General features: G+C 36.9%; 1 protein-coding gene across 5 annotated transcripts in view; it reads left to right on the top strand.

The window, feature by feature from the left end:
* ARL6 (ADP ribosylation factor like GTPase 6) overlaps positions 3,136-13,025 on the top strand; it is a 47,225-nt gene continuing 37,335 nt past the window's right edge. For 2 of the 5 annotated variants that reach the window (XM_021070700.1, XM_013990170.2), the window contains exons 1-3: positions 3,136-3,959; positions 5,531-5,689; positions 7,389-7,533. In XM_021070700.1, the coding sequence (XP_020926359.1) occupies positions 7,411-7,533 (123 nt within the window). In that variant the 5' untranslated portion in view covers positions 3,136-3,959; positions 5,531-5,689; positions 7,389-7,410. The remainder of the gene's footprint in view (positions 3,960-5,530; positions 5,690-7,388; positions 7,534-13,025) is intronic. The other 3 variants (XM_003358869.4, XM_013990169.2, XM_021070699.1) reach the window with 2 other exon arrangements.

The raw sequence follows: 13,025 nt of genomic DNA, 5'->3' as shown, positions 1-13,025 counted from the left end.
CACACACATATACATGTATATATACGTAAACATAGTCTATGGGTATTTGTGTGTATGTAATACACCACAAGAAAAAAGACTATTATATAAAATATTTTAAAGCCATTTTTGTTAAATATTTTTGAGATATCTTATTTGGAAGACCTGAAACTGAATTCCGAGTTTTCCAATGATGCTAATAACAAGTCCTCTTTTCTGTAATTCGAGAGTAAGTGAGGATTTCTCAGTGTCATTGACACTTCCCATGTTGTTACTTTTGCTTATTGCAGTGAAAAAGACAGAAACATCTTGTAGCTATTCTAATTCAAAGCTTATGAAAATCAAATTAGCTTAATCCAAAAAGATGTATATTGCATACTCAAGCTGTCAGTTTTCTCAAAACATTACTTTGAGAGGGTTTGAGCCCTCATCTGATTTTTTTTTAAAGGCAATTAGGCTCCGGTATTTTTCTCATATGAAATACATGTCATTTAGGTGTAACACATGAGTGATATGATTATTCATTGTGCCTTCCCCATTCTATAGGAAGGATGTGATATTTTAATTGTGTTCAGAGCTTTATTTCTGGACAGGCTGTATGTAATTTGGTGTGTTGGAATTTACAGGTGCATAAAAAATATTCTTTGGATTTGATGTAAAATTAGATTTTGAATAATGGAACAAGATGCTCTCCATTTTTTGCTGTTTGAGCATAGCCAAAAATATAAAGATACATGCATATGTATAAATATGTGTTTGATTAATCACTTAATACATAAATGGCCATGTCATTAAATGGTAGATTTGACAGTTACAGTGTGTTCAAAATTTAAAAATAGTTATAAAAATCTTTGTAGCAAAAATCCTTAAAAGTTTATTTATTAAATGTTAAATAGTACATTTAAATACCTAGAAAACATCTGTCTAGGATGAGATATGTAATCCACCATAGAGCAATATTTGACTAATGAAAAACTGCAGCTGAAAACATTTTTCCTTCTATTAATATATGTCTTTGTAACCTGTCAGTTATTTATCATTATTTATGGATTTAGCACTGTACCCATCTACTCTTGCAAAAAGGGGGAAAGATCTGTTTGTGAGAATAAGGAAGTGCAGCACTGTATTACTTTTTTCTCTTTGGTATTACATCACTATTTAGAGCTTCAGCATATGCCTTCCACTCAGGTTCCTACACGGCTTATGTTCTTTTCTGGTTGTATCACAACACAGTAGAAAAAAAACACAGTAAAAGGGTGTTAACAATAAGACTGCAATCCTACCTATTATCTACTTTACTATGACAGTGAAGTAGCATAAACTTAACTAAAGGTGGTATTGTTTTCATTTTATAAAAATCTACTGTAAAATTATGATGTTCCATGTAAATTTTCATGTGCTGGCATGCTTACAAGTTAATAGTGTTATAGAATGCTCAGCTCTCAATGAGGGATTCTTTGTGGTGAATTGCATTACATATGTCATCTATCTATTTGCTAAAGAATATGGTGTTTAGCAAAACTACCTGCTGAGCAACATAATAAGATTTTTGTACAAAGTACAAATTACTAATTATTGTATTTTATTTTTCTATGATTTCCTAAGAAGCATTATCAGGGTCTTACAGAGGAGTAGGCCCGTTTATTAAAATATTATTAGCAAATAAAAGTTAAAGTTCTGGTGGTTGAATTTGTGACTTTTTTGTACTTGTATTGATTATATTTAACATAATTTATTTTAATCTATTAAACCTAGATGCTCTTTGGATATATTAGTAATTCTGGAGACAAAATCATAGCTGTATGCAGTTCCCACTGTGGCTCAGCGGGTTAATGATCCAACATTGTCTCTGTGAGGGTGTGGGTTAAGGGTCACATGTGGCCAGGTCACAGATGCGGCTTGGATCCAGTGTTGCCATGGCTATGGCACAGGCCTGCAACAACAGTTCCAATTCGATTCCTAGCCCAGGAACTTCATATGCCATAGGTGCCACCTTAAAAAGAAATAAAAAACCTCACAGCTGTAATTTTTCAAACTAGTATCATTAGGGTTGAGGCATAAATTCACATAAATATAAATAATTAGTATATATTTTTGTAGCGATTTTTACATCATCAAAATATTTTTTAAGATTAAAGTAAATTCACTTGTTCACTGAATAAGGTAATATTGTGCACAAATTGCAGATGACCAAAAAAATACACATAATGTACAACTGTTCAAATAGCTTTTGACTATCAACATGCACTCCAAAAACTTCCAATCAATTACAAATCATGGATTTTCTATATTTTTTTAAAAGTTGCTGGTAAGAAAATAATTAAAAGTATCCTGAATTAATCAGAATAGTGCTGTATTCATCATATCTCTCTTCTCTCTTTATAATTCTTCTACTACAGTTTCAAATGAGAATATGAAATTTAAACTGGTAATAAAGTACTTGAAACTTTCCTTATATCTTTCCTTGTAACTTAAGTAACCCTCATAAAATTAAATACCATTTTAAAGCTTCTTTTTTTTTTCGTTATATAAATAAAAGAACCCAGAAGTTCCCACTGTGGCACAAAGTTATCCGCGTCTTGGGAGCACTGGGACGCAGGTTCCATCCCTGGCCTGGCACAGATTAGGGATCCAGTGTTGCTGAACATGTGGTTTAGGCGCCAACTGTGGCTGGGATCTTAACCTGGCCTGGGAACTATATATGCTCTGGGGCGGCCAAAGAAGAAAAATAAATAAAAAAAATAAAAGAACCTACATCTTCAAGTTTGAAGAATAAAAGAAAAAGCACCCCATGATCATGCAAATTTCCCCCCATGATTACTTTTATATAATTCCTTCTAGTCTCTTTTTTTTTTTCAGCTTTCCCAATCCATTTAATAGGCCATAACAATTAACAGACCCAATGGGTAGGGTAGTAAACACAACACCTGGGTAGTTGGAGGGGGGATATAATCTCACACTCATAGCTAACAAAGTAAATAATCGTTTACCAATACTGTAAAACCCCGGAACAATTTAAGAAAGTTGCTAACTTGAAGCATTCAGAGTTGATTCCTCTCCTGACCACCCGCCAATTGGATTCTGGGGACTGCAATCTAATCAAGGAAGATTATGCCCCGAGGAAATCTCTTCAGGAGATCAGACGGCTAAGAAGCCTGGTTACAGGCATACTTCCTCTGCCGAATAATGCCTGAGTTTACCTCCTCTCCCTACCAACATTAACGGTTTTGCTTCTGAAGGGCTCCAGCCTGAGGTCTTAGAGCCTGGAAGGCAGACGCGACGCACAACCAGGCAGCCCGTGCGCACAGGTCGCCCTGGAGCGCGCAGTCGGGTCCTGCAGTGGTTGCCACAATGCCGAGCACGTGCCCGACGTCGACTCAGGCTTCTCAGTGCTCGAGGCGCCACAGTGAGCGCAGGTCTCTGTGTGCAGGCCCTAGAAGGCAGGGAAACCCAGGCGGCGAGAAACGCCCCGCAGCAAAATTTCACGCCAAACACTTCCCAGCAGGCTGTGCGCGCGCCTACAACTCCCATCATGCTCCATGAGGGATTGCACGGCTATTTGCTGGAAGCCGGCAGTTTACCCCGTCACCCTGCTCACGTTTCTTTAATACTTCTCGCTGTGCCTCAAGCATCTTGGGGAGCTTTTCAATCCCACAATCAGAGCAAGGCGGCTTGACGCGCTAAAACCTCTGAGGAGGCGTGGCTCCGGACCGGAAGAACCTTCCGTTGCCAGGGGAACGTCGCGCACCCAAGCGCCTGCCCAGCCACTGATGTTTGGATTGTAGCAGCAGCAACCTCTTCACCCAACTTGTGGAGGCGGCTTTCCTCAAGACGAGTGATCCTTCTTCCTATGGAGGCTTAGAGAGGAGGGCTGAGGGACGTCCGCACCGAATTTCCATCCCAGAGACGGATACGAGCGTGTGCGTCCATTCCTGTTCTTCTGCGGCTCCGGGGCCTGCAGAACTAACCTCCAAGACCAGGTATCTCCCACCCGTCCCCGCCAGTTGTGTGCAGTGCCAACCCACAGTCCCAGCCGCCAATTTTAGAATTGCTTTTTCCCATGTTTTTCACTCCGTGTAGTTGTTTCTAATGTGTGAGAAGTAAAAAAAGAAGTGGGCTAGGGCCCCCAGAAAACTCATTGAATTGCTTTGGGTGAATTTTTTTTGATCAGATGGGCCTTTTTATTTGGTGTGTGGAGTAATTGAAATTCCATCAAAAACTGAAAACTGAATAAAAACGTTTGTTTGGAGTAGTTAGAGTGCTATAATTCACTCTAGAAACATTTTTAAAGTTTACAAAATACCATTGGGGGTGTTTTCTTTGCTCGACCTCTCTCTCTGTAGCGTGCCTTCCGACCTCTTAACTGTGGATAACATCCTGATTATTGAGGACTTTTCTGGCAACAATTAAAACAAATCATTTAGAAAGTTGTTTTCTCAGATAACAGCCAAGAGAATTTGGCTGGTGTGCGGAAAGAGGAAAACAAGATAAACTGGAAAGATAGATTGGAGTCAAAATGTGAACAGCTTTAAAAGCTATGCGTGAAAGTTTATACTTTATTCTAAAAGTTCTCAATAGTGACTGTATAGCTACACTGTGTAGCTTTTTTAAATACAGATGCCCTGATAACATCTTCAGAAATACTAATCCAATTAGCTGATTCCACTGTGCAGCCAGGGTTGAGAATCCTTGGTTGTAGGAATAGGGAGCTACATGAAACTTGAGTTGTATCTCCTCCTATGCACTTAGGACATGGTAAATGAATGTTGAGTGACTTAAACCGTTGTTTTTTATTTCCTTCTTTTATGCATGTAAAAAGTAAGTTTATAAAAATGTATAATTACTAAGAAATAGAAGCATATATAAGGCTATTATGATAGTTGTTTATAAAGTAACTTCCTTAATTGTAATTATATCTTTTAGAACAACTGGCTTCTCTTTTAAATTGTATGTCCCAAAGTATTTCAGTAACAAGCATCAGGTTTTGGATAATCCATGGAAAGGGGATGGAAAATCACAATCCAAAGTTCTTGAAAAAACAAATATTCAGTGTCAATCTTTGGATGGTAGATTTGTAGTAGATTCCAAGAGGGGAATAATATAAAAAGTGGTTGTATTTTCTAAAATCTGTTCAAAATTGTATGAAAATTGGAAAACGATATATAAGCCTATGTCAGTATGCTTAATACAATTAATAACTAAGTAATAACAAGTTTACTTTGAATTAAAATGACCTCTGTGAATGATAGCATGATATCAGAAGGCGAATTTAAACTAGATTCTACAAATGCCTATCCTTAAGCCGAGATTCAAAAAAAATGGATTTAATGAGATTTGAATCTTCAACACAAGGAGAAAAGTCAATTGAGGGACACAAATAGAGTACCTGAAATCAAACCCATCCCTTGGGTAGGGCAACTATGGCCCCATGCTTGGGTGGGGCTCTGCACCTTCTTTCTTATGCATATCACTGGAATTCAGTTTTGAAATTTCTATGCGTAATTATCTCTGAAGAGACCTAAGCAAAAATGATGATGCTGCCTTCTTTCAGATGCAGTTGTCTTGGATGCTTCTTATTTGTTAAGTTGCTGCATCTTTGTATCCTTCAAGATAGTCTTGCCTGGTTGCTATGGAATAAAAAATACTGAAGGATGGAGCTCCCATCGTGGCTCAGAGTTAACGAACCCAACTAGTATCCACGAGGACGCAGGTTCGATCCCTGGCCTTGCTCAGTGGGTTAAGGATCCGGCATTGCTGTGGTGTGTGGTGTAGGTCACGGATGTGGCTCAGATCTGGTGTTGCTGTGGCTGTGGTGTAGGCCGGCGGCTACAGCTCTGTTTACGGACCCCTAGCCTGGGAACTTCCATATGCCGTGGGTGTGGCCCTAAAAAGATAAAAAAATAAAAAATATTGAAGAAGTTGTAAGATGATCATCTTCTGGAACCTTAGATGAAGATGAGAATAAATCAATTAAATGAGATTTAATATTTAGAGAAGTTTGAAAATGATGGTTTGGGGAGTAATAGGAAATGTTTGGAATACAGGTGTACTGTAGTTACTCCTTTAGCGGTCCCTGCAACAAATGAGGGTTGGCAAAAGGGATCTCTTTTCTCCCACAACATACAAATATTTTTGGGGGTGAGGCATGGTGATGGACCCAAAGGAAGCACCTTTGGAAAATTTCTTTTGGAGACCCGAAGTATAAATCTAATAGCATCGTAAAGGATATGAATAGCCATAAAGTTATCACATAGTCAACAATAAGTCATTAGCAGTTTTATTTGACATCAAAATACTTACATATTTGGATTACTGATGGAATTTTTTTGAAGGTGCATTGGAAGAATTTTTTTTCCCAAAGAAATAACTGATAAACGAGTTAACACTTCAGAGACAGGTTAACAAAGAAACTCTTATAGTATTTAAGAAAATGAGATTAAAATGTAAGATTGGTATTTACATTTGTCCTCTTTACTAGTATGCTAGTAAAAGTTCTTTTAAAATTATACTTAACAGGATATTTCAGATAAGTTTTTTTTCAAAGAAACAGATATTTATTGAGGAGCAATAAAATTGTGTTTGTGGGGGTGGGGGGAGTTCCCATTGTTGCTCAGAGATAATGAACCTGACTAGTAACCACTAGGATGGGGGTTCAATTCCTGGCCTTGCTCAGTATCCGGCATTGCGGTGAGCTGTGGTGTAGATCACAGATAAGGCTTGGATCCTGTGTTACTGTAGCTGTGGTGTAGGCCGACAACTGCAGCTCCAATTCGACCCCTAGACTGGGAACTTCCATATGCCACATGTGTGGCCCTAAAAAGCAAAAAAGCCAAAAAAAAAAAAAAAAAGTATGTGTATTTTTTATATATAACCTTCTTCCCAGATGGATTTGTGATGACTTACAAAGATATATGTAAGACTAAGGAAAAATTAAGATCTCACTGTTCTCTGTTATCTGATCTTCTACTTTCCAAGCCTCAGCATATCATGCTCTACCTGAGCACCATTGCCCATACATTTTTTCAGATTTCCAGAAAAGGCTGCAGATACTCTCAAATATCACAAATGGCATACTCCACATGATACTAACATGAATTTAAATTCAAATTCCACATGAATTTAACCTAATTTTCTTTTTGAGTCATTTAAGCTACAATGAGAAATCTACAGTTATTTCAAGGGCATTATTCTGTGTTGCTAGGTGTTATTAGCTACCAATCTGCATTTCAGTTAAGACTCCTTTCTGGTAATCAGCTTAAACTCTGTTTACTAAATGCAAAGCTACATTGACATGATTTTCATAATATCACTGTGTCTTTAAATTATGAAATTGTTTGATAAATATGCCCATGTTTTCCATAACTAATGTGCCTGGGTTAATAGATCTTTTTTTTAATCCTGACTTGCAGCTGATTTGTAAATACTTGACTCATGGGATTGCTAGACAGACTTTCAGGCCTGCTTGGCCTAAAGAAGAAGGAGGTTCATGTTTTGTGCCTTGGGCTGGATAATAGTGGCAAAACAACAATCATTAATAAACTTAAACCTTCAAATGTAAGTATGTTTATTAGACGCTATGTATTTTCTGCTAAAGAAAGTTAATCGAGACTTACTTTGTTTACCATTATAACTTCATTATAATGTTATGAAATTTGTTAACCTTGTGGTACCTCAAAGTAACAGGTATCAGCCAGCCATAATTTGCAGTGTATTTTATGCAGGTTTGTAGGTAAATGTTGATTATTTAAACTGGAATATTTTCCAAATGTCTTTTCTTCTCAAAAGAGATTCACAAATTAGCAGTTACTTTCAGGTAGCATTTCCTTCTTTTTGGCTCCTTCTTTACAAGAGGAACAAAATAAAGGGAAAGGTGAATCATTTTTGTAGGTTCTATGGATAATTAGGCGGTTTACCAAGAGTATGGTATGCATGTCAGTAGTAGCAAACAAAGTGACTTTGTCATTTAAGGCTGAGTGGCTGGAGAGTGGGAAGTATTGCTCCTAAATATGGTAATTAAAGGTGGACTTCATTGCTCCCACACAGTGCTTCAGAAGAAGACTTACTACTTGTTTTCTCCCAACAGCTTCAGTTTTACTTCTGTTCAGTTTGAGATTGCTTTGGAATTACAAAAGTGACATTATTTCTTTTCTTCTGGTCATTCCCTTCTTTAGCATGGATAAGTTTGCAATGTGAAAACAACTAGCTGCTGATATATCTTCAGATGGGAATTAGTTTGAAGCAGCCAGGATAAGAAGCTGCAAATGAATTTGGAACGTAATTTAGATGTTAAGGGGCTCCCCAGCTGAACTGAAAATCAGCTGAGATATACATGCTTAAGTTGGGCAAAGATGAAAATAGCAGTTTTATTGAAAAAGTTGATTTTGCCAGGCAAGGTTTAGGTTTGACCAGAGTATTTGCTCCACTCTCTTGAGTTATGATTAGCATCCCCAAATTCAAGTTTTCCTTCTTGAGGAAAGATCATACTCTTCTAGCTTTACTGCATGGCTGAAAACAGATAAGAATGCATGGTTTCGATAAGCATGTGGCTCTCAAATGAGAAAGATACAGAGAGAGGCAGAATCAGGGATGCTTAATTCCATTTCACAAACTGAGAAGATGAAAGTCTTTTTTCCCCCTATAAAGAGGAATAAATATAGCATCCTACCCAATTGAATAGGTCCAAAATTGAATTTAGAGAACAGGTGACATATGGTAAAAGTAGAACCATACCCATTTATGCCTAGGTCCATAAGTAGTTCCAAAGATCAGCTATCAGCAGATCAACCTGGGCTAATTCTTAAGAAACTTAATGGCTGATGACCTGCACTTCTGCAGGTAGGGCCATAAGCAATGAGTATAAGGAAGTTCTTTAGGTAAGATCCTGTTCTATAGGAGATATTTCCATTTATCTTCACATCAGGGAATACCCTAAAAAATATTTTTTTGTAAAAGTAATCTCAATACAAAATGATTAAAACCGTAGCTACAGTTAATAGCCCCAAAGAGGACCAACCCTCCATCACCTCCAGTGTGTACTGTTCTCAAATTGGCAGAAATATCATTCAAAGAACAAAACAGAAATTACATTCTCTTCCACAATCCTCAACAGTATATTGACCTTCTGTCCCAAGATATAATTATTATCATAGGAATAATCTTCCTTAGTATGGATGGGAACAACTTTCTTCTCTAAACATTACTAGTCATTTATTTGGGGCAGAAGGGGAAGGAGACAGCATGAGCTCAGTCTCTTGTCTTGAAATATTCTAATATCCCAATGCCGGACTAGTCTGGTGAAAGACCTGTTGACCCTGTCTAAGATACCACACTAGTCAAAGAGAGCCCTCAGGGAAACCTGGGTACACAGCCAATAACTAAGACCTTTTAATTAATTTTCTTTTGCTTTCCATCATCCCTGACTCTCTGTTAACTCTAGTGAATTATGAAACTAGCCTAAACCAGCCCCAGGGCTATTTTTAAGGGGATCACCTGATTTTTTACATTATTTCCTGAGCCTTAACTCTTTAGGCAGATATCCTTTCTCCTCAGACAATTGACCTCTACATCCTGAGGGCAGAGTAAGTTGCTTTACTTAAAAAATAAATAAATAAAAATAAAAACAACATGGTGGTAATAGCCAAGAGAACACTTGAAATGGGACTTCTTAAAAGCCCCAGAACCTCTGTCATTCAGGTGCAGATACAGCATTTGCTTTCCTCCCTACTTTTGAACCCTGGAAGAATCTCTTGTGAGCTTATATCCACTATGAGAAAAGTTATTTTTAATGAATTAAAGAGAATCATAGAAATCCATAATGCTCTTTTAGGAAATGTCTTGCAAAAGAAATTGCAAATCTTATTTTACAGTGAAATCTCTTATTTTTTTTGTTGATAAAATCAGTTTCTGGATAACTAGATACTTCCTAAATGTTCATGTATTGTCAATATACTGAGGTTGCTAATGTTTTTTAAACTAATGAATAGGGAAAGAAAGGAGGTACATTTTTAACCCAATAACTCTTTAAGAATGTGGCCTTAGCTGTCATTTTCTTAAGAAATGTTCTCTATAAACACCTTTCTTTTAAAATTCCCACTTGTGCCCCATTCCCCAACATGAATGCTCTCATTCTATTACATCAACAGGTGTTATATTCTTAACATTTAAAACAATCTGAAATTGTCTTGCATATTCAGTTGGTAAGTTGTTTATTAATTTTTTTTCTCATTATTAAATTCCATAAAAGCATAGATCTTGTATTATTCAGTATCAAATCCCAAGTACCTAGAATATTGTTTGGCACTTAAATGTCTATTTTTAGACAAATGGACTAATGAGTGATTTTTTTTAAATTTTCATTTTTGGGCAGGGAGTGGTGATTGATAGCACCAAGGATATCATTTCTATCAGACTTAATGAAACTAAGTAGGATCTCTCTCTCAGAAATCATGTTCTAGTCTTATTGATATTGCTCTATTCCAGGGCGATTTCAATTGGTTTATTCCACTTAGGTAATGATTCCTGCACTCTTCGCTTCCTTTGTAAGCATTCCCTGTCCAATTTAGAGAATTACCAAATGTGTTTGTTCCTGGAAAGAGCAAAGGAAAATGAATGGCAGAGACTAGTTTGGAATTCTTTAGAGGAAAATAAGTTCTACTTGAATCTGGATGTACCAACTGACATATCTTGTCTTATCCTGATTAATTTGTGGAGTTCAGTCTTTTCAATTATTGTCCACTAGAACTTTAGAAGTGAGGGTGGGGGAAAGAAAGTTGATTAATTTTATCCCTATTAAAGCAGCAAGTTAAAGGAGAACTTCTCTGGAAACAAAAAGAATTTGTGAAGAAGCTGGGTGATTGTGGAGAGGCTAGGCCAATTTCTAATTACAGTTCAGTGAAGACAAGGATACTCATTTGAGGTATATTTCCAGAGATTACTTTAAACTTTTAACCTCCTCACTTTGTGTTATTGTTATATTTCTCTTAATAATAATAGCACAATTGGCACATGAAAATCCATAAAATCAAAACAATGTTATATTTTGGGGCAACAAAAATTAGGAAATTCTTAGAGTTCCCACTGTGGCACAGTGGGTTAAGAATCCAACTGCAGTGATTGAGGTCGTTGCAGAGGGTAGGTTGAATCCCTGGCCTAACACAGTGGGCTAAAAGATCTGGCATTGGCACAGCTGTGGCATAAGGCACAGCCGTGGCATAAGTTGCAGCTGCTGCTCAGATTCAACCCCTGCCCAGGAATGTCCATATGCCACAGGTGCGGCCATTAAAAAAAAAAGAAAGAAAAAACAATTAGAAAATTCTATTCCAAAGTTTGTTGTACAGTGAAAGACCCCTAAGGTATGAGGCAGGAATCTGAGTAGCAGGAAATCTAACATAAACAAAAAGATTTTTTTTTTTTTTGAAGAATATTAAGCAGCTCACAGGAGTGAAGGAAAAGCTGAATAAACACATTTCAGAAAGACAAAACTGGGGCATCTCTGGAAAGCCTTTTCACCAGCACATTACTATTAAGGTGACCAAGCTAGGAGTGAATTTTCAGCTTTTGTCTTTCCAAATGAATTTTAAATTTTCAGGAGTAGACTACGAAAGTGAACATAGTGATGTGAGGCAACAATTTTCCCTCTGCTTTTCCTGTTTTTACATAAAGGCAACTAGATGAACTGAAAGGGTTTGTTTTTTTGTTGTTGTTGTTGTTTTTGAAGTTGCACTTTTGGCAGTATGGAGAAAATTGGAAACGAGACTGAAATGAGTGAAAGTGTAATTCTAATAATAGCAAACATTTGCTGAGTGTTTACTGTGGATCAGACACTATGTTGAGCATTTTGCATCAGCATTAACTCATTTAGTTCTCACAATAACATTATAAGTTAAGGATAATAATAATGTACCTCACATTTGAGAAAAATTTGGATTAGACAAGTTAACTTGTTTAAGGCCATATATTAGCAATTAGGAGTAATCAGGAGGCTGTTGTAGTAATTTGAAGCAAGAAATGAGAAAGGCCTAAGTTAGTGAAATAGAACCAATAAAGCCTAAAGAATAGTTATGTAGGTAAAGTAAAAAAGGAAGGAGTGAAGAATAACTCCGAGGCATCTGGATCAGAAAGTGTGGATGGATTTTTATTCAAAAGGAAAATAAAGTCTTGATAGTAGAGGTATTTTATGAACCATTTGATGAGTTAACTTGTTGGTTTAAGACATTTTACTTGCCTGTGGGACTTGTCAGCAGGTCTCCCAATGTGCTCTTGCCCCCTTGCAGTCTCTTTTCCACACAATTCCCACCTTAGCCTTCAAGGCCCTGCCTCTCTTACTTGGTTACAGATAGCTCTTTCCCTTGCTCAGTGTCTTTTAGACATACAGGCCTGAGTGGTGAGTTCCTCCTTGTCTTTTTGACGTTGACCTGGCTAATTCCTTTGACTGAAATATTCTTTGCTAAGGTTTTGTCATAGCTTTTCTCCTTCTTCACATTTACTCCTGGGTGAGCTGTCACCTCATCAAAGCAGCTATTCCTATACTAATCCTCCTCTGCCCCATTGCCTCCCAGCCTCAGTCACTTTCTGTTGCACTCAGCATTGCACAAAATTGTCTTCACTTGTAACTTAGTTGTTTATTGCTATTTAACTCTTCTAGATTTTAAATGCCATGAGAGTAGGCACCATGTATATTTACCATCCAGACATGAGGACAGTCCTCTGTAGCAAATATAAACTCAGTAAGTATAAAAGATTAGAAAGTCCTACATGTGACTTCAAGGTGACTTATCAAACAACTTAAAGTTCATGATAACTTGCAACAAGCCACAAAATATGAATTAAGACATACACATTATGTAAATTCATAGTTAGTAAATCTTAAACTTCTATAAAGAATTTACACACAGAGATCTCATTGCAAAAATTATAATTTTATTTAATTCTTCCATCACCCTAGTGGTAGATTTTGGAATTGGAATATCTGGATGGTTTTTTTTAACCTGAGGAAAAAATTCATCTTTGGTAATTGCAAGTTTCTAAACTTTGTCTTTTTTACTTAA

Source organism: Sus scrofa, chromosome 13, assembly GCF_000003025.6.
Source record: "Sus scrofa isolate TJ Tabasco breed Duroc chromosome 13, Sscrofa11.1, whole genome shotgun sequence".
Taxonomy (NCBI): Eukaryota; Metazoa; Chordata; class Mammalia; order Artiodactyla; family Suidae; genus Sus; species Sus scrofa.
This window is presented reverse-complemented; position numbering and strand designations above follow the sequence as displayed.